Genomic DNA, 20,832 nt, shown 5'->3' on the forward strand with positions numbered 1-20,832 from the left:
TGGCTGCAAAGCTGCAGTGAAGCCTCCTTGCTGGTCTCGCTCCTGGGGAGGCAGTGAAGCCTCCCTGGGAACAGGGCCAACAGCAGCCCTCTCCTGAGATGCTCCTGGGCCTGTCATGGACAGGGTCTGGGGGAGAGAGTGGATTATGCTCTGATTGTGGAGCATGGGGGAGGGGAGAAGCACGGGGGCAACACCCAGAGTCCCTCCCCCAGCTGGCCATTGTGTGCCCACTCCCCCCTGGTCATTCTGCAGTATAATTGTGCTTGCTAGCAGGTTTCACCCCTTAATGATTTATGAGACACAATTACTTTCCAGGCACATTACCATTTTCATGGCCCAATCAAACTCTGACCTTGCTTTGAGTTATCATAAGAGGAGGCTGTATATCAAATGTAGTGGTCCTGACTCTTACCTTTTAGGAGGAGTTCTTGAACAGACACAAACTTTCAGATATATAGTAGATGTGGGAAGACCCTGGAAATAAGAGTTTGTGATAGCCATGCTTGGTTATACTCTGTGCTTCATTGCCCACTGCTTGGAGTTGACCCTGTACATAGGTCTGATTTTAAATTTTGTGTTGAACAAGTTTATGCTTTAAATTTTCAGTCTGATATGCTTCTAGAAATTAAGCCATTTTATTATTGGGAAAGTGGAGACTATTTGTCAGCAGCAAGGTGGTGGTTCATGCTTTATGGATAAATACTAAAATGTACTGGATAAGAAAATATCCCTTCGGAAGCAAAGTTTTGGTTTTCTTTGCAGAGGAGGTTCCTGTAGTGCAGTGTAAGAGATGCATCTCCACATGGTGTCATGATTGATGCCATCTGATAATTACATTTACTTGGATTCAGTTTACTTCTGGCCAGCTTGTAATTCATCTAATTCATTTTTCCACTGTCTACTCATTTGATAAGTTTTCTGTAGTAAGAATAAATGCCACATTTAAATTAACTTTAAATAATGAGGAACTTAAGAACTATTTAAAAAAAACCCCAAACTGGACATTGAAACTGATGTTGCCCTAGCACAAAGGCACTCAGATTTTACAGACGTAACATCTAATACGGCTGGACTTATTATGGATGCCAAGCTATCAGTGGAACACTGCTAAATCACGATATCACACACACTGTTTTGTTCAGCAGTGATGAGCAGATGTGTTGCCCCTTCCCCCCAGTACGGTAAGGAACAACACATGCCTATTGTCTGAAGGGTAACATTTTTGTCTTGTAAGCTTGGGCTTGCAGCCAAGACTTGGACTTGTATCTCTTCTTAACCTTAGGAATCCAGTGGGGCATCCAAGAAATCATGTGTAGAAATATACCAATGAAAATGCCAGATAGTTCTTTATCAGATTTAAATAGCTTCTGTTGCTGTCGTCATTGAACCATCTGTAGCAAACTTGAATGGTCATATAAAAACTTTTGCAAGGTCGGAGACTCTTAGGAACAGTGACTATTCAGAGAGAGATGGTAAATCGTGATACAACAAGAGAAATATAGCAAAGACAGGGAATAATAAAATCTTAATGTTGACTAGAAAGCCTTACTGTACAGATAATCTGAAAGACTGGTGGTAGTTTCAAGTCTTGTCATTCAAGTAGAAGTTGTTTTGTTACTCATCCACCAGTATGGAAATAGTTTTGCTACTATCCGCACATAAATACATAATAAACAATAAATAGTGTGGCATCTTTGTCACAAAGCCAAAAAAGTGCTGACTTATGAGGTGGCATTTGTATTAAGGAACTACTAAACTGGATTAGCTGTATCTTGAAGACTGGTAGAGCTGCACGTATCATGAGTTAGCATCTTGTTTTTAATATTGTGTATAAAGATTTGACAAATGTGCTTCCACCTATGGAGTATTTCATTGATAGTCTATAGTACTGTTTGGTAATAACAAAATGCTACCAGAAGTCTGTTCTAGGGATGATGTGTGGGGGGGGATTTTTTGTAACTGTGTAACTGCTGAAAATTTCAGTGGTTTCACATTCAGGGGGCTTAAACACTGGCTACCCACAAGCACCGGCTCCCACCTGTTTCCCTCCCCACATGCTGCTGCCTTTGATACCTTGTGTGATTGATACAGATGAGAAAAGTAATAGGAATGGAACAGTGTCAATCATTAAACTAAATGAATTGCCTAACTTTAGAGTTAGAATTTTTTTTCTGGCTGCTAGTCTGGATCAACTGTATTAATAGCATTTACAAGGAACTCTGAACTAAAACTGCTTCCCTAAAATAAAACCTCCCTTTTAAAAATGGGCAAAGTTACCCTTTGGTCAAAAAAACCCAAACAATTAACTCTGAAATGTTGCTGTTGATTATTAGGGTAGAGGGAGACTCTGCATAAGACTGTGTCAGATATACTGTCTCCAAGTCTAACATTTGTTAACTGATTAGAAATATCTGCTTAGTTTTCTTGGTATGAGCATTATTTAGTGGCATATTGTACAATGTCAGCAGGCTATACTTGATGCCATTTTTGAGTGGATGTTTAAAATTAGAATTTTTGTAGGGAGCAGTAGATTAGAATTTTGTGGAAGAGGGGAAAGGTAAGAGATGAAGAAGACGTGTGCCAAAAAAGAGCTAATGGCTAGAGGATGCCCATTTAAAGACTTTTCTACATGTCTTTTTAGGTAATCTTATTTAGACTCTTGTCTGGGAGGGGATGTAATCAGTATGTGTGTGTGTGGGTGGGGTATCTGCAATGGCAGGGCAAGATTACTCTGAATTTCAAATTGGACGAATGATTCTGCCTGTTTGGTATGCTTAATTTACAGTTTCGGCCCTACCAAATTCATGGTCCATTTTGGTCAATTTCAGAGTCGTGATTTTAGAAATAGTACATTTCGTCATTTCAGCTATGTAAATCTGAAATGTCAGTGTTATGGCAGGGATCCTGACCCAAAAAGGAGTTGGGGTGGTAACAAGATTATTGGGGGAGGGAAGAAGGAAGGCTGTTGCAATATAGCTACCCTTACTTCTGCTCTGCTGCTGGCTGTTGTGAGCTGGGCAGCTAGAAAGGGATGGCGGCTGACTGAGGGCCTCACTCTGCAGGCAGAGCCACCACCAGCAGCAGTGCAGAAGTAAGGGTGGCATGGTATGGTATTGCCACTCTTCTGTGCTGCTGCTGTGGGGGCGCTTCCTATAGAACTGAGCACCTGACTAGTCAGCGCTCTCCGGCCACCCAGTTCTGAAGGCAGTGCAATACTACAACCACACTAAAATAACCTTGCATCCCTCCTCTGCAACTGCCTTCTGGATTGGGACTCCTCCCCAATTTAAGAAACGCTGGCCTCCTCTCTTGGAACCTGTATAATATAGGGTAAAAGCCCATAAAGGACCAGATTCATAGGGGAGACCAGATTTCACAATCCATGATGTGTGTTTTTCATGGTTGTGAATTTGGTAGGATCTCAGTAATAATATTGTGATGGTAATTAATATAATTGAAATGTCAAAAATGCAGAGACATGATTGTATATAGTGATGCAATAGTTGGGAACATAAATACTGTAAAAATAATTTCTTTAAATCTTTACGTTTCTGTAAATTACGTTTTTTGTTCATGTTTTGTCTTTGTTTTGCTTAACAGGCTTCCCAGCTGGCATGTTTTTTGTAAAGAGAGCCCTTTAACTACATCACAGAACTCTCCAGTTGATAAGTATGCCCTGGCAGCAAATGAGGATGAGAACATCCAGGAAAAGGTACAGTATATAAATGCAGAGAGCTATAAACACAGTTTAGTAATGGGGTGGCTTTCCCAGTGTCACAGAAAGCACTTTCATAGTTTTAAAGCTAGAGCTGGTTTATGCATAAATAGATGATGATGTGGTCATTGTATGAACTGGCTGGCAACTACAGGGTGAGTCTTGAAAAAATCTTTGTCCTGTTGTCTTTATTGACTTTTGCTTTGTTGCTACTATGGGAAAACGTGCTTGGAAAGTTTATGGGGAGCTAAATTATTGATTTAGTGAATTAATGCTATTCTAAACCGAAAATAACATACTCTGCCATGAAAAATTCTTAGTACGCGTACATGTTTGATGAATTCTTGCCATTAACTCCTTCACTACATCTTAGATTTAATATACAGTATTTGAAATGTGTACGTTGAACCACACAATATTTTACATCTTCTGAAGATCGGCCCCAAATGTAACCTCTTTTGAATCAGTGGTGCTATGAAATCGTACACTAAGTGAGGCTCTGACCTCCCTTCTATTCACATAATATATCTCATTTCATCTTAAGGAATACAGTAAAGCTGAGTGGTTCCATCTTGGTGAACTGTGAATGAGAATCTGATACAAGCAAAAGCTCTATGGAAACTTACTCTAAAATGCTGAAATATGAAATAAAGTGTTAAAATTAATTAGGACTTCTTTGCATGTCATGGAGAGATGTGCATATTTTTTTCAGTAGATGGGCTGATATCACATGACTAGGTGAAAAGCTAGTGGTGGTCCTCTTGTTAAGATAGGTTCAAAATCAGTGATTTTAAAAAAATGTACTAAATGCTCCAATTAGCAAAGGTGCTACAACTAATCATCTAGAACATCTACTTTTTTAAACTTTCACTGTGTCCCTGTCTCTTAGATCATGCATTGTCCAGGCTTGTTGTAGTTTTCTAAGAGATGCACAGTCCTGCACTTCTGATTACCATAGCTAAGAGTACAAGATAAATTTTAAAATGAGCAAAACTGCAATCACAAAAAATTGAAGCTGTTGCTAATCCTCTGTGCTCCATTTTGATTCTTATTGCTAATGTAATATGCCCACTGGGACATCATTCAAAGAAGGAACCAAGTGATCTAGTGGGGCTTGAATTTGTGAAATCACTGTTGTACACTTTGCGCTGATTTTTCTGATAACCACTTTCCCCCTTGTTCCCTTAGGGGTGGTTGGTTGTTTCAGAAGCAAATGTCTAAAATTTAAATCTAGAGATTAAACTCATTCCATAGGTCTAAAGTATCACTTGTAGCTTGTTTAAGAAATGACTCTGAAGTGTGTGAAGATGTAATTTAGAACAGTTGATCCTTTGGCATAAACAGAGTCTGTGGACTGCAGCCTGCTTCATCAAATGCATGAAATGGAAGCTTCAGTTTGACATGTCTTTGGGTCTGTAGCTATGCTGGCATAACTCCATTGTGTAAATGCACCCTATAGAAATGGATAAGGTTTTCTTGTCACTGTAGGAACACTACTTCCCTAAGTGATGGTAGCTGGATCAACAGCAGCATTCTTCCATTAGCCTGGTTGCGTCTTCATTAAGATTGTCGTCATGCCTACAACATTCAGATGTGGATTTTTTTCACACTCCTGAGTGGTGTTGCTATAGCTATGCTAGCCTAAATCTTAAGTACAGTCCAGGCCTTCAGGACACTGATTTGTTTCTTTTAGTGCATACCCCTTAGGCCAGGTCTATGCTGGTAGAGAAAATCGATACAAGATGCACAACTCCAGATAAATAAATTGCATAGCTGGAGTCGACATATCTTGCATTGATTTTTCCGGGGCATCCCCACATCAGGAAGTCAACAGGAGAAACTCTTGTCAGCTTCCTTTACACTTTGCAACTGAGAGGAATTCTGGGGATGCCCTCTGTGTTCGATTTAGCGGGTCCTTACCAGACCCACTGAATCAGATGCTGAAAGATTGACCTCAGAAGTGTAGATATGCCCTTAACTCCATTAAACTGATTTAAACTGGTGTGACTTTTCTTGTATAGACAAGGATTTAAGAACATTTCGCTTATATAGGTAATGTGCAAGATATGTCTTTAGATGTTCCATCACTTGGTTTGTTTTCTTTTGTTTGTGTAAAATTCTTCATTTTCTGGTTTATCTCAAGACCAGTAGTGGGAAATTGTTTTTAGTGGAACACAAAGTTTAAATTCAAGCATCGTATGAATATTTATTATCCAATTGTTTCTTTACTTTGTAATGTATTAGGAGGAAACAGGCAGACCCATTGGAACTGAGTCTTTAGAACACATGGACTCAAACATACACACTGATCCCAGAGAAACGGATTTACTTGTTGACTGCACAAAGGATGACCAGGTAAGCTTTTTCAATTATTTGTCGTTTGGTGCATTTTTTAAACATTTTATGGGTTTCAATTTTTCGTTTTTGTGTGAAGAGGTTTTTTAACTAGATTGTATTTCACTTGCATGGAGATATGGGGCATAGAGCTCTTCTAATGTCTCTTTTAGATGGGAGGAAAAAACAAGGACCAATACATTTGATTATTAAATTTCAGCATGTATAAGTAACAGTGACCATTGAACAACTTAGCAGGGATGTGGTGGATCACTAGAAACCTTTAAATCAAGATTGGATGGCTTTCTAAAAACTGCTCAAGCCATATAAGTACTTATTTGGCTAGAATCAGGAGTTACTTGGTGGTAATCTATTGCCTATATAATGTAGCATCTTACCCTAGATAATTGCTGGTTCCTTCTGTGAATCTACAATACTTTCTACCTATCTAAACTCCCTCTGCACTTTCAGTTAGCTGCAGTATTCATTTTCTAAACAGCTTTTACATTTCATCTTTAAGATGGCTGCATTTCAGTGGAGAGTGCAGGCTTGTGTGTAATAAAGTACTTTGAGAACTTTGCATAACAATTGAAGTTGAGAGAGAAGTTACTTGATTTCTGTTTAAACATACCTCATACTTTGAGAGTCAAAAGCAAAGTTTGCTAAAATATTTCATTCTGTATTCTAGGTTTATAGATATAATTGCATCATAAAACCTCCCTAGCCTCTTTGTGTTTAGTGTTACAACTCAAATTAATCCTATTGATGAGTCAGGGTGCTTAAGAATACTCTCCATTCCTGAAGGAAATATGCTGGTCTGTTTTGCAATGTTTTGATTGTACCTCATGCACACCTACAAATGTATTTTACAGTTTTATGTAGTTTTGCATGGTGTAGTCAGTGTGACTGTGTAGCTAAAAGAGAAGACTTGGAGTTAAAACCCACATTTCCAGTTCAGGCTGCAGGACCAATGACAAGCAATTTATTTGAATCTCATTTTGCTTGTTTTCCTATATGAAAAATGCATCCAAAATACTTACATCTCAGCTGGAGTGTTGTCAAAGTGAATAAGCTCCAGAGGGGTAGCTGAGTTAGTCTGTAACTGGAAAAACTTAAGGTGCTGCTAGACTATTTATTTTTTAAGTTTTGTCAAAGTTAATGTTTGAAACGTTGGGATAAAAGCATTAGGTAGTTTAAATTATTTTTAATTAAACTGAGACATTAAACATTCCTTTTCCAACATAATTAAATTAATTTGCTTAAATATATATTTATTTTATAATAGCATTATTGTTTAAAAAGGTGGTAAATTCTTGGTTTGGGGAAATGTATTCTATTACAATTTCTAGAAACATGGCATAATAGGAAAAATTATATCCAGATTGTATTGAGTATAAAACAAAAGTAGCAAACTAGCATTTAGTATCATGTATGTTACAATGTTCTTTTATAATGTCAGATTCTCACTTTCTTTTGTGTGAGTATATTTGGTTTTTGAGGTCATTTGATACTTGAGAGCAGTAATTCAGATGTGTATGTGTTATGTAAATAGAGTAGAAATGTACATTATCTCACTTATCAGAAGTCACTCAAACTTTGCAATGATTTCTAATATTTTAAACAGACTTCAGAAATGGGTGAATTAAGTCTGCCTCAGGTTGAGACACTACCTTCAGCAGACTTAAGTGAAGCTTCTTCTAGCGTAGCTGCAAGCATTGAAAACATTTCCAGTTCATCTACCTCAGAGACCTCTCCAGTCTCGCAGCCTGAGTAAGCCTTTTATTTTGTTACCATTTTGGTCTTTATTGGATAAGTAACATTTCCCCAAACAGGTGGCCCTTCTAAATTGTTGGGTATGAGGAATTGGTTGTAATACTGTTTGTGTTTGGGATTTTGCTTGCCAAGAGTATCATAGCATTCTCACAGCTATGTATTTTGGTTAGAGAATAATACCTGAAAGTATTTAATCAGTTCTTCAGAATCTCCATGGCAACAGGTTTCTCCTTGATTTTTTCCAGTGGGGGTGGGGCTGAGCTATCATTGCTACTATGCAAACTTCAGCCTACCAGGTCTTTACTATTTTTGCTAAATACTGATTTATAATAGCAAAGACACTCAACATACTCTACCACTTCCACAGTGCACCTCTTCAGGACTCTGTTTGACTGAACTGTCAATGTTGATATCAACCTAGTGAGGTACTGAGAACTGGAATACTTGTTTCATTCCACAGTATTTAGCTTGCTAATTGCATTCTATGTACACTGCATAATATATCTGAAAAACACATGTCTAGACCCCTGCTCAAACACATGTCTAGACACATGTCCAAACCCAAATATCTCCATTGCCGTTTTTGTCCTTTAATTGACACATTCATCCTGATTCATTCTCTGATATTCTTCTATGACTTTGGTGTTAGAGACTCGTAAAAATCACAAGAAGCTGGCAGCACTTGTAGTGGGCTTTTTAAGCACTTAGTTCATGGAGTCATGTAACTTCATGAGGCTTTCACCTTTTTATTAAAGTTTCGAGCCCTCATTGTTTGGAAGAGCAGGAAGAAGTGAGCCCTAAAGGCTGAAATGAGAAGGCAAATTTATTATTTTTTTTAAATCTCATGGATTTTTAGGGATAGTTAATGATATTTTGGGCCCTGATTGATGATTTTTGACCATTTGGATTGACTTTCTGGAAATAAATAAGGGGAACAAGTAGCAGAAGGACCAGAAAAGGTGAATGTTTCTTTATACCTGTAACCCTTTTAAAAAGTGAGAAAATGCTTATGCCTGTTTTAATTCATTTTTCGGTATAGACACTTATTTAAAGTGACAGTGGACTTTTAACAAGAATGTGTTCAAGCATAAACAACACATGAAATTAGTTAAACACTTTTGTAGTACAAGATTTTAAAGAAAAAGTTGTATCGCTCTTTTAACACATTTTGCTGTAGGCATGGAGTTGTGAACTTCCTGTTTAGCTGTCTTCTCTCTTAGTATGAAACATTACAATCACTGCAGACATACTTGAATTATCTATCTGAACTCTTATTTTCGCTTTGCAATCACTTAAAAGTTGTTCCTTTTGCGCATGAAATTGCTCATGATTAATTTCTGGCTAGGATGAACGTTTTTGGAAATCTTTCAGAAAAATGAGTTGCCATATGAGCAATATGAAAGATGTTATGGTTATGTAAACTTTATTTTCTGACTTGCCTTTCAGTTAGTGCTCCATGTGAACAAATAATGTGCACACATTTTGTAATAATTTAACACATTACACTTGTAAATGACTAAATAGGGCAAAGTGTGCCTTGTATGTGCTACTCTTCATATATGTAATCTACACACGTATATCTTCTCTCTAAGTCCTCATTTGTGGGTAATAAATTTAGGGTGTAGACTAAGATCAGTTAATATTTAAACCATATTTTATTGCATTACTAATTATTCAGATTCACATTGTTCCTGTTCATTCTCTCGGGCTGGTAGGGTGAAGAATGTGCAGAGCAATTTAATATACATATGTTCAAGTTAGGTTTTATGCCTTGACATTGGTATTTGCATTTTAAAAGTATGATTCACCTGGTTCTGCCACTGAAAGAGGTTTAAAGGAAATTATCTATTTATTTGACTATTAACTTTTAAAACTAGTGACTATAATTACAGGGTTATATTTAACACCTCCTGAATGAACCTGCCTTGCAAAATCAATCTCTTAAACAAGAAAATCAGTAGACCTCCCTTTGTACTCCCAGCGATGGACAGATCAATTTGCTGCATGGCCAAGAATAAGTTTTTGACTGTCTGGGATTTCCCTCTTATTTAGCATTTTTTTTCATCTGAAAGGTGCCAAAATTAGTTCCTTACATTTTTGTATTGCTGCTTCTGTTGAAGAGGTAGCACCAGATGCCAAACTGAAAGACACAGTTTAGGTTGCTGACTTTTTATGCTTTGAGAGAGAGGGGCAGAGAAGGTGACATGTTTTGCAGCCCAGCATCAAAATATTAGTGTGACACAGTTTGTGTTGCCTCAGGTGAAGCTTGCTAGTTCTAAGAGAGGCAGCAGAGCATAGGCTTTTCGTGGCCCTGATTTATTCCCCTTACAGACCACTGTGTACCTCTTATCCTATATGAATGTAGGCAAAAAAGGAGCTGAACAAAAATTATTTTATTCCCTCTTATCAATTGTTTTTTTTGCTTCATCTCTGGTGAAGGGCAATGATGGCCTTTTATTGTCTTAAGATCAGTCTAGCAAGTTCCAGTTTTTTTCCTGAAGACTGAAAGGAATTAAGACACTAGGACAGATTATCTAGCCCTTTTGTTGCCCCCTTTACACGGTGACGCAAAGGGGCTGTACTGCAGCATCATTTGATCAGCAGAGAATTCCCCTGGTAGCACATGCACTGCTGCCAGGCCCTTGTGTCTCTTCGAGCCACACATTCCTGGCATAAGAAGCATGCCAGTGCTCTGTTCTGCTGGGGTAGGTGGAACTTACCGCCAGCTCTAATTTGCATTGGTTAAGGGTCACCCTGAGAATCTCACCCAGAGCCAGTCCTAACCAATTGATGGCCCCAGGCAACCACTGAGGAAAATTTGTTGAGCAAAAAACAAGGTGGTGGGGGTGGTGGAGTGCAAAATGTGGCCGCGGCCCCTTTAATTGCTGCATGTCCCAAATGGGCTTCCATTGGGCTCTGTCAGCAGCCCCTTGAAAATGGTGGCCCCAGGCAGCTGCCCGGCTCGGCTGCCCTCAAGACGGGCTCTGATCTCATGGATGAGCTGGTTATAGCTAGAGATGTTAAAATGCGGTTATTTTACTTTTGAGTAGTTGATAGAATTTTTATTGACAATTCAATTAGTTGATAAGGGAAGGCAGCTCAGCTCAGTCCCGGCTCGCACTGGGTCCAGGACTTAATGTCTGCTGTGGATCTGCCGTTTAAATGTAGTAAGAGCCCGGGGGGCAGGCTGCCTGGCTCCCACTGCCCTTTAAATTGCAGAGCTGTAGTGGGGTTTGGCCCCAGACCTGGCACAAGCCAAGACTGAGCTGGGATTGAGCTACCCAGCTCCTACTACAGTTTAAATACAGGCTCTGCATTTAAATGCATATAGTTGATAGCATTAACCAATAAGCTTTTGCTTATCGGTTATTCGACTATGCTATTACATCCCTGGTTACAGCTCCCTTTCCCTCAGTCCAAGCAAAGGTTGGACAGGAGAGCCAGTTTCCCCCTTTATTTTGTAATAGTAATGGAAAATTACCTGTTGCAAGAATGATAAAATGTCTTAATGGAGAATTTTGGAAGCTGGAGACTGGGTACTCTACAAGATAAATGTTGTGTGCTGATACTTAAACCATTGCAAATAGTATAGAGTTGGGAAATAGATCGTTCTTGATGAGCAGTATAAGAATAGACTTCCAAAATAATGGCATAACATTACTTATTTCTCTTCAGTTTCTTGCAAGACCTGTGACTTACAATTCCATGGTACTGTATTACTTATTCTCTGTTTCTTTATCAAAATAGCTTCATTAACTTACCTCTTTGATTAGCAGGGTACTTTAATACCAAAGGGTAAAAAGCATATTATTTTTTTCCCTTCAGTGCAATAGAAAATTCCCGTGCTGATATCCCTGTAGTCAGTTCTAGTGAAGCAGAGCAGTCAGAACCTGACTGTGATATTGGTGGGGCACTTGAGGCTGACCCTCAGAGTGAGCCTTCCTCTTTTGTCAGTCCACCTGAGAGGTGAGTATTGAAGTAGGTTGTGAGTCTAAATAACTTGAATGTGCTTTGCTATGCTGGCTTTGTAACACAGTCATTCACCTGCTCAGCTTGCTTCTGTATCCATTGTGTGTGTACAAGCTCGTAAGTCGTGTATGTTAAATGTTATACGAAGATTGTGAAACCTGCTTAATGTGTTCGCTTGCAATATTCTTGTGTATTTTTCAGTCTTGTGGGTCAGCATATAGAAAACATCTCCTCTTCACATGGCAAGGGAAAGATAACTAAATCGGATTTTGAGCCAAAGGTTGCAGCAACAAAGAATGGGTCAGAGAAGGCGAAATCTGCTTTAAATGCTTCAGATAACTTGAATAGGGAGGTATGTGATATAACTTGACATTTTCTGCCCAAGACTCAACTAATTAAGGAACTATCCAAGAGTTCTGTTTAATTTGCATAATGATCTTTTTGCCCTTCCCTCTGCTTTGATACGTATATAGCCTCAAAGATTTCTTCAAAAATTCATTTCCCCTCACTTTTTTCTTATTTTACTCTTGCTTTAAGAATTACTATTCCGTTCATTTGGGGGAGTGAGCTGTAGTTACTGCCCTGTGTGATGTGATTTCACTAGTGAGCTCATTGAAGGATCTTGGTAAGAACGTTCATCATAGAGAACTAAGGACTGATATTGATGAGGGTTCAAATCCAGCAGTCTGGAGGGTGGCAGACGAGGGTTTTGAATCTCATAGTGGCAAGAAGAGTGAAGGGGGGGGGGACAACAAATTCCCATTGGGTCAGTAGGGGGAACCCCCTGGCTATCCGAACCTCTCTCAATTCTTTCTTACTGTCTAGGGCAGCCGGTAGAACTGCTGCCCTAGCTAGTTTACTCATCCTACCCCCTTCTTTTGTTTAATTTTAGGGTAGTATAGTTATAATTATTTGCTGTGGAGTGTGAGATTGGGATCACTCCCATCCCCTCACAGGGTTCCAGGACAGGCCGTAAGCCCAAGGCTTTAAGTCTCGCAGTGTTACAGGCCCAATAGTTACTCCGCAACTCCTGCAAGCACATCAGTCCGAGTGCTGTAAGATCTGTGGGGTGGATAAGCCCAGGAACTCAGAGAGCAGGATTTCTGTTTGAAGCAGTTGCTCATGGAATCTGCTCTGTGTCTGCTGCCTGCTGATCTCCAGGACTCCGGACCAAGTCCAGTTGGTCAGGGACACCTTCGAGAGGCTAGCATTCCTCCTCAACGTGAACACGTCAACCCTGTCTCCTATCCAAAGACTAGAATTGGTGCTGGACTCCGTGAAGGTGAAAGCAACCCTGCCAGATTGCAAACAATGACTGATCTCATCCAGACCCCCACCACAACTGTGAGGGGATTCCTGAGTCGTCTTGAACACGTGGCAGCCTGGATCTGTATGGTCAGGCATGCGAGACTGAGGCTTGGAGCACTCCAGGCGTGGCTCTCCTCAGCTTGTCTCCAGCCTGGGACAGTCTGGACTCTCTAGTAATGGTACCAGACCAAGTTCTAGAATCCCTCTGATGGTGGCTAATCCTTAGGGGAGTTTGCAAAGGAGTCCCCCTCAGCACCACTCAACTCTCCATGGGCTTGGTGATAGCTACATCAGCCATAGGCTGGCAGCCCATTTGGGAGACCTACAGATGCAGGATTGGTGATCACAGACCGAGATTTTGCTTGATAGCAGCATCGAAGAGCTCAGAGTGGTGCAGCTAGGCTGCTAGACTCTCCTGATCAGCATGCAGGGATGTAGCAGTGATGACCACCACCACCACCATGTTTTATATAAACAAGTAGGGCAGAGATCCTCCCCCCCCCGGACTCCCTGTCAAGATGCTCTCCAGCTTTTTGTATAGGACATCTCCAAGTGAATGGAATGGGCTATCTCCCAGGAGCCCAGAACGAGCTGGCAGACCCTCAGCAGGTCATTTTACAACCACAAGTGATCCATCCATCTGGATAGCATACATTCCGTCTTCCAGAGGTGGGAATTTCCCAGGTACATCTGTTTGCCCTCAAGATCAACAGGAAGTGCCCAGTGTTCTGCTCCTTCTAGCAATGCAGCTTGAGCTCCATCTCTGACACATTCATGCTGCTTTTGGGAGGTCACCTCATGAGTGCCTTCTGGCCAGTTCCACTCGTCCACGAGGGGCTCCTCTGGATCTGCAGAGACAAGGCGGAGGTGATTTTACTGGTCACAGTATGGCTATGATAGTTAGTACACCAGACTTCTAGAGCTGTTTGTGGACACTCCAATAGCACTACTGCTGAACTGAGATTTGATGACACAGGACCACTGTTGCTTCCTTCCCTCGGACCGCCAGTCCCTCCGCTTCATAGGATCTAACCAAGAAGCTTCCAACCTATGGAGTGCCAAAGCTTGCAGTTGGTGAGATGAGGTCCTTCTATCAGAGCCACTTAACTAGCCAAGTGGAAAAGGTTTTTGTGCTGTTGTGAGCAATGCTACACAACTCTCTTTCAGGCATCGATACTGCTCATACCCATGTGTCTACTGCACCTCAAACAGCATGGGTTAGCAGGCTCATACATCAAGGTGCACCTTGCAGTCATGTCGGCATTCCACCTGCTCAACAGTTGGTTCCTCCTTGAATTTAACTGTGACATTTACAAAGATCACTTGATTTCCTGTTCTGTTCATTCCCTCTGAAGTACTTGGCATTGGTCACGGTCCAAAGATAGGATACTGGGCTAGATGGACCTTTGGTATGACCCAAAATGACCATTCTTACGCTCTAAAAGAGCTTCTCTTCCCAGACCTGAAGAGGAGCTCTTTAAGAGCATAAGAATGATTGGTCCAACTCACTCACCTTGTCCATTTGATATTATGTTGGTTTGGAATTTGCTTTCTTTAAAAGCATTGCTATTCATCATATTTTCTTGATTTAATGGTGCTGTCTGAAAACCTGAATCCTGTGTATTGCTTGATGATTTTTTTTCAGAAAGACTATACGAAAACAGGAGAAATTGATCCCACATCAGTAATAACCCCAAAGGACCCAGGTGACATTCCAACATTTGATGAGTGGAAGAAGAAGGTTATGGAAGTAGAAAAAGAAAAAAGTAAGTTCCATGATTAATTCCTTTGGCCTAATATGAGCCACTTCTATATTCTATGATGTTTCCTCTTTTATTAATTATAGAATTTAAATTTTAAAAGCATGCAACCTAAAAGTTTACTTCTGTACTAAAAATACGTAATCTAGAAACACAACTGACTTGTTTGGGTTTGTGGGGCCTGATAGAAAACTATACAGAGTTTACACCTTGAGTCCTAGGAACTGGATACGGCTAGGTGCCTTCTGCCTTGAAACCCTGGGTACTTGGAAAATGTGGAGGTACCTAAATTAAGTGGGTTATACCTTCAACCCATGAAAGGGTAAAGGTGGAGTAGTATGTGGGTAACAGTTCTGTACAACAAAAGTGAGCACTTGGCAGAAGCCAGCTTCACTAGCCTGAACAAGCAATAGTTTGCCCTGGAAGAATACTGGGCAAGGCTTGGCCTTGATGTGAAGATAGGGCTACATGAAGGAAGAGATCTGGTCATTATATAGTATGTGATTGAAGGAAATCTAAAATACATTTTTTACCATTATAGAATATGGCAAAGGCATTAGCATTTGCCAGTGAATTTTTCATAAGCCTCAAAATTGCAAGAATTTCAACTTTAACTAAAGTAGCTGGGACTTGTGTGCCACTATTTGATTGCATCCTCTTAGACATACTTCCATTTTGTAGAGGAAATCCTGATGCTGAAGCGGCTAGTCTTGCCCAGCTATCTACTTAACTGGACATAGAGATGTCCTATATAGCTTGGAAAGGAAACATTTTCCCATGGAACCTGGTGCTTATTTCTATCCCAGAGGGTGTCCTACAATGACTATTTTAAAGTCATGGGATATATAGTAAAGCTAAACAAATTAATATTTAAAGGCTCTTATGAGGTTCCCTAAGATCTCTGCTGTTCTCCCTCAGTTAAGACATTTAACGTTAGGTGAAGGGCTACAAAAAAGTTTGACATTTTTAAAAACTCAAGTGTTTATATGATTGAACTTTGGTAAAAGAGGTAGCATGTAGAGTGTACATGATGGCAAAGTTTTATCTACTTATTTAGAATGCTCTGCGTACCTTCCTTTGCCTTTGTCACCTGTGAGTAAAAGGAAGTTCCCAAATTGAGACTGCTAAAATGTCTCTTGTATCATTACCCAGCTGTGTGTGTAAATAGTATTGAGATGTGGCCATTACCTTCATTCACGCACATACTTTTATCAGTCTCAGTTTCAATAATATTTACAACTTTGCTGTAAATTATATAAAGAATAATTGTGGCCTAATTCAACAAAAGTCAGAGAATTCTGAGTAATGGTAATCACCACGGCTCGACAAATGCACTCGCCTGCTCGCCCATGGCGAATAGATTTTACCAGCTGGCGAGTGCAGCGGTGCACTGGCCCATTGAGCCATTGTGATGGGCTGGCCGAAGCACGCACTACGGGCGGCGCGGCCCCATCCGATCTGCTAGCTGGCGGAGGAGCACAGCGCCGCTGGGAAGGGGGAAGTGCGGCGATTCTTGCCACTGGGCTGCCTGCGTGCAGCTCCGGCATGAGGAGGCGGGATGCCAGGATGCTGGCATGACCTGGCCCCGCTGATTTTAAAGGGCTGTGGCAGCTCGTCGCTGGGAGCTGGCTGCAGCATGCGGCACAGCCATGGCCCGCCCCGCCGGCTCTAGTCCTGCCATGGCCCAGCCCCCCTTTGTCTCCGCACTGCCCGTTCCTCACGCCTCTCCTGCACCCTGGACCCGCTGCTCTCCTTCTTCCCTGCGACCCTTTGGCTCCACGCCGCCCTTACACCCTGCACCCTTCTCCCCGTGATCCCTGCCCATTCCCTGCGCTGCCCCTAAACCCCGATCCCTCTGCCCCTCCTGTTCCCCGCGTCCCATTCCCCGTGCCTCCACCGCACTCTGCTCCCCCCCGATCCCTGCCCCCCAGCTCTGTGCTGCCCATTCCCTGCGCTGCCCCTAAACCCCGATCCCTCTGCCCCTCCTGTTCCCTGCGTCCCATTCCCCATGCCTCCACCGCACCCTGCTCCCCCCGATCCCTGCCCCCCCAGCTCTGTGCTGCCCATTCCCTGCGCTGCCCCTAAACCCCGATCCCTCTGCCCCTCCTGTTCCCCGCGTCCCATTCCCCGTGCCTCCACCGCACTCTGCTCCCCCCCGATCCCTGCCCCCCAGCTCTGTGCTGCCCATTCCCTGCGCTGCCCCTAAACCCCGATCCCTCTGCCCCTCCTGTTCCCTGCGTCCCATTCCCCATGCCTCCACCGCACCCTGCTCCCCCCGATCCCTGCATCACTCTGGCTCTGTGCCTCCTGTTTCCCGCGCCTCCCCCATACTCCCCCACTGTTCCCTGTACCCTGCTCCCCCTGTGGGTTGGGAGTGAAGGGTTCTTGTCTATAGGGAGGGACTGGACAGGGCAGGAAAAAGGCTGCTGTGACTCAGCAGCGAGTGAAAGGGGGAGTTCACTTGAAGCTCCTTTGCCTTTATGGGAAAAAAGAATGAGAATGCTATTTGCTATTTATAGGGCTAAAATGCAGGGACAAAAAACAAAACAAAAAAAATCCATTGCAAAATGCAAACGTGTAAAAGACAGCAACAAGGGTGGGGGGGCAGCAAAAAACCTAGAGCTGGCCCCTGGGAGGGGAAGGGGCTGGGCTGAGGGGAGGGGAAAAATATGACGAAGAGGCTTGTGCTGAGGGGAGGAGGTCAGGAGAAGAAAGGGGAAGGCACCAAGGGACAGGGTGCAGGAGAGACAAATGCCAGGGGGCCAAGTGCAGACAATGAGGGAAAGGGCAGGAGGGGAGGTGTCAGTGGGAGGGGGGACAGGGTGATGCTGGGAGAGGAGAGGGTAAGGGCACTGGGGGCTAGAGGGCGAGGTGCTGGGAGAAGGCTTGAAAGAAGGGGTGGCCATGAGGAAGGCGGGGATGGAGCAAGGCATCTGAGAGGGCACAGGGGCAGAGAGTGGTGAGGGGGTGGGTATCAGGGAAAAAGAGAGCAAAGGGGGCAGGGGCAGTGAGAGAAGGGGGAGGCACCGGGAGGGTGCAGGTCCAATGGATTCTGGGGATGAAGCAGAAGGGCAAACACCTGCAGGGGAGAGACCAGCACCAGAGGAGACAGACAGGGCAGGTGTGTAGAGGGAGGTTTTAGGAGGGGTAGCTCACACGATCAGAGTGGGGCTACTGGAGGAGTGGGCACAGGGCGGAGAGAAGGGCCGGTGGAGGGAGGCAGGTCTCAGAAAGGCTGAGGGCAGTGAGAAGGGCAGGAGTCAGGACAGCAGAGCATGAGGGGTTGGGGGGCAGCAGGCACCAGGGGAGCTGATGGAGCAAGGGGAGGAGACATGGCAGCAGAGAGAAAAGGTCGAGGTTATTACTGTTCTTATTCTTATTAGGAATTTATGCCATTAAAAAACACTTTGTGGGAGAGGGTGGCGAGTCCCTTTTTTGTCTGGCGAGTAGGGTTTTCAATAATTTGTCGACCCCTGGTAATCACTGTTACACAAGCATCGCCATACATGTCTCGCCTCAGATATTGGCATGGCTGTCTAGTGATCAAGAACACAAGGTATATATTACGTGCTGTGTCTTACTGGTAGAGCACTGCTCTCCGAAATATTCTATTTGAAGTGTTGTGGGCTTTTCCGAGAGAGATGAAAGAACTGATTAATTTGCCAAAGTGCAAGAGACATTCAATTCTTTCAATTTCCCTTTTGGGTGTTCCTCAACCATATAACACTTTAAAAATCATGCCCACATTCTTTGAGCAGGATATTGTTACTTACAGCATGAAAGCTTCCCTGTACCACAAACGAGGTAAATTATTTAAGTTAATGGCTAAGATCCACCTTAAAAAAATGAAAGAGGAATTTTTAAAACAGTTCTGTGGAAAGAGCATTGTTTTATCATATTGTGAAATCTTTTGTATGCCGATGTTGAAGTTTGCAGCTTTCTGTTGTTTAAATGTTGAATAGCAATCCTTTCTTTAGATCAGAAAAGATTAGGCCCATAAATGTCTTTTATTATCTTGTTAATAATATCTTATCTGCAGGTCAATCAATGCATCCATCCTCTAATGGAGGACAGCATGCCACAAAAAAGGTTCAGAAAAACAGAAATAACTATGCATCGGTAGAGTGTGGTGCCAAAATACTGGCAGCTAATCCAGAAGCAAAGGTAATTTTATTTACTAATTCGGGATCATTAATGCACGTGTGCATATTTTAAATGCTGTCTTGAGCTGTGTCCTAGCCACATTTACCTAAAATAAAACATTGGCTTTCTAAGGCAGTGTTTCAAACCTTTTTTCATTGTTTCTCTTGGTATATGTGATCTGAGATGTTCTCTTCTGCATACTGTCCTGCTTAACCAGTTCCATAAATTGGTATTTGAATCTTAGAATTGTATGTGCACTCTAATGCAGAAATTTGTATAGAACATTCATTTGTTTTGGAGGAAGTAAATGTTACTTTATTTTAATTCTTTATTCCATATCCTAACTTTCCACAGAGTACATCAGCAATTCTGATAGAAAACATGGACCTCTATATGTTAAATCCGTGTAGTACTAAAATCTGGTAAGTTGTGTAGGGGGTGTTTGTTTTGGCTCAGAATATGTGCAAATTGAACATTTTTTAAACATTTTTAGATAAATATCTGCAAGTCTTAAATGACTCTAAATTCCTCCGAGGGGAATAGAAAGGGAACACACTCAAGGATTGATTGATAAACTGGGATTTTACATCTCTGATTCCCACAGCTACATGTTTTGAGTTGGCACATGGCCACCAGGATATTTTTAGTTCCCATTAATGTTGCTTGTCATGTATTTGTGGGTGGGTTGTACATTTTTAAAAATATCATGATGGCTTGTTAAATGTGTGGAATGATGCTTCACAAAGTTGACCTTTGCAGGTGAGAGTAATGGTTTTGTGTTCAAATGAGCGTATTTAAGGACTTTTACTATGGGGTTGAGCCCTGTTCATTCCCTCCTACTAGAAATGTTCAGCCCTCCTATGAAGAAATATTCAAAACTGCCTGTGACAGTTTCCCTCCTCTCCCATGCTTTACAAAGTTTGGCTTATGAATTAAAATATGCATAACTCAAAGATGCTTTAGACAAAATATCTGACGTAACCTATAAATTTAGGCCTTATTTAGTGGTAATTTAGGTTAAAAAAGAAAACGGGTGTCAGAATTGATGGGACAGGCAAAGCCTCTGGGCTCACTACTTACACCAATATTGAACAATACTTTTGGTGTCCCTTGGCCAGCTTCTTCCATTATTACTCATATTGAGGAGGAGGAGTACTGATTTATTTTAAGGGACTGTTCAGTATGAATAATCAACGTAGGCAAAAGCTAGTTCTTGGTGATTATCCTCTTTATAAGCCCCTTCATTATCTATTTTGGTATCTGGCACTATAAGTGAAGGACAGCTGCCATTAGTGAATTGGGATCCAGATGTCCCGTCTTAATTCTCTTCAAGTTCTTTTGCCCCACTGTCGATACGCAAATGCCACATTCGTTTTTAGTAGAGGATTTGAGTTGGGGGAGGGGGGAACTCTTATGGGGATTTTGAAAATTTTCCAGTTGCCCCACATTAACTTAAAAAACAGCAAATAGTCTGGTAACATTTTAAAGACTAGCAAATTAGTCTTTAAAGTGCTACCAGACTGTAGATTTTTAAGTTTATCCTGTGTAGACTAATTCGGCTACCCCCTGAAGCTTTTACCCTACATTAACTTGATTATACACTGAACAATGACTGTAAAAAAATTACACCAATTTTCCTCTATGTATTTATCTGAACGGCTTCTACTGCAGATCACTTGAGTTCATAAATAGTTTTTCTGACTGCTAGCTCTGCAGGCTCAGCCTGTAATCTGAAAGACATGCTGGATTCTCCATAATTCATATATCCTCGACGATAAAGATCTTGCAATTTGGAGTTAATTAATCGTTTCTGCTAATAAAGAGCCAGAA

At 41.8% G+C, this 20,832-nt stretch overlaps 1 protein-coding gene across 3 annotated transcripts in view; it reads left to right on the forward strand.

Annotated features, from left to right (window-relative positions):
• Positions 1-20,832, forward strand: part of SUCO (SUN domain containing ossification factor) — a 61,281-nt gene that overhangs the window by 12,546 nt on the left and 27,903 nt on the right. For 2 of the 3 annotated variants that reach the window (XM_075937059.2, XM_075937060.2), the window contains exons 2-9: positions 3,601-3,712; positions 5,960-6,070; positions 7,674-7,819; positions 11,648-11,788; positions 11,993-12,143; positions 14,745-14,865; positions 18,899-19,023; positions 19,357-19,424. In XM_075937059.2, the coding sequence (XP_075793174.2) occupies positions 3,601-3,712; positions 5,960-6,070; positions 7,674-7,819; positions 11,648-11,788; positions 11,993-12,143; positions 14,745-14,865; positions 18,899-19,023; positions 19,357-19,424 (975 nt within the window). The remainder of the gene's footprint in view (positions 1-3,600; positions 3,713-5,959; positions 6,071-7,673; positions 7,820-11,647; positions 11,789-11,992; positions 12,144-14,744; positions 14,866-18,898; positions 19,024-19,356; positions 19,425-20,832) is intronic. The other variant, XM_075937061.2, reaches the window with a different exon arrangement.

Source organism: Pelodiscus sinensis, chromosome 9 (assembly GCF_052426305.1).
Source record: "Pelodiscus sinensis isolate ZL-2025 chromosome 9, ASM5242630v1, whole genome shotgun sequence".
Lineage (NCBI taxonomy): Eukaryota > Metazoa > Chordata > Testudines > Trionychidae > Pelodiscus > Pelodiscus sinensis.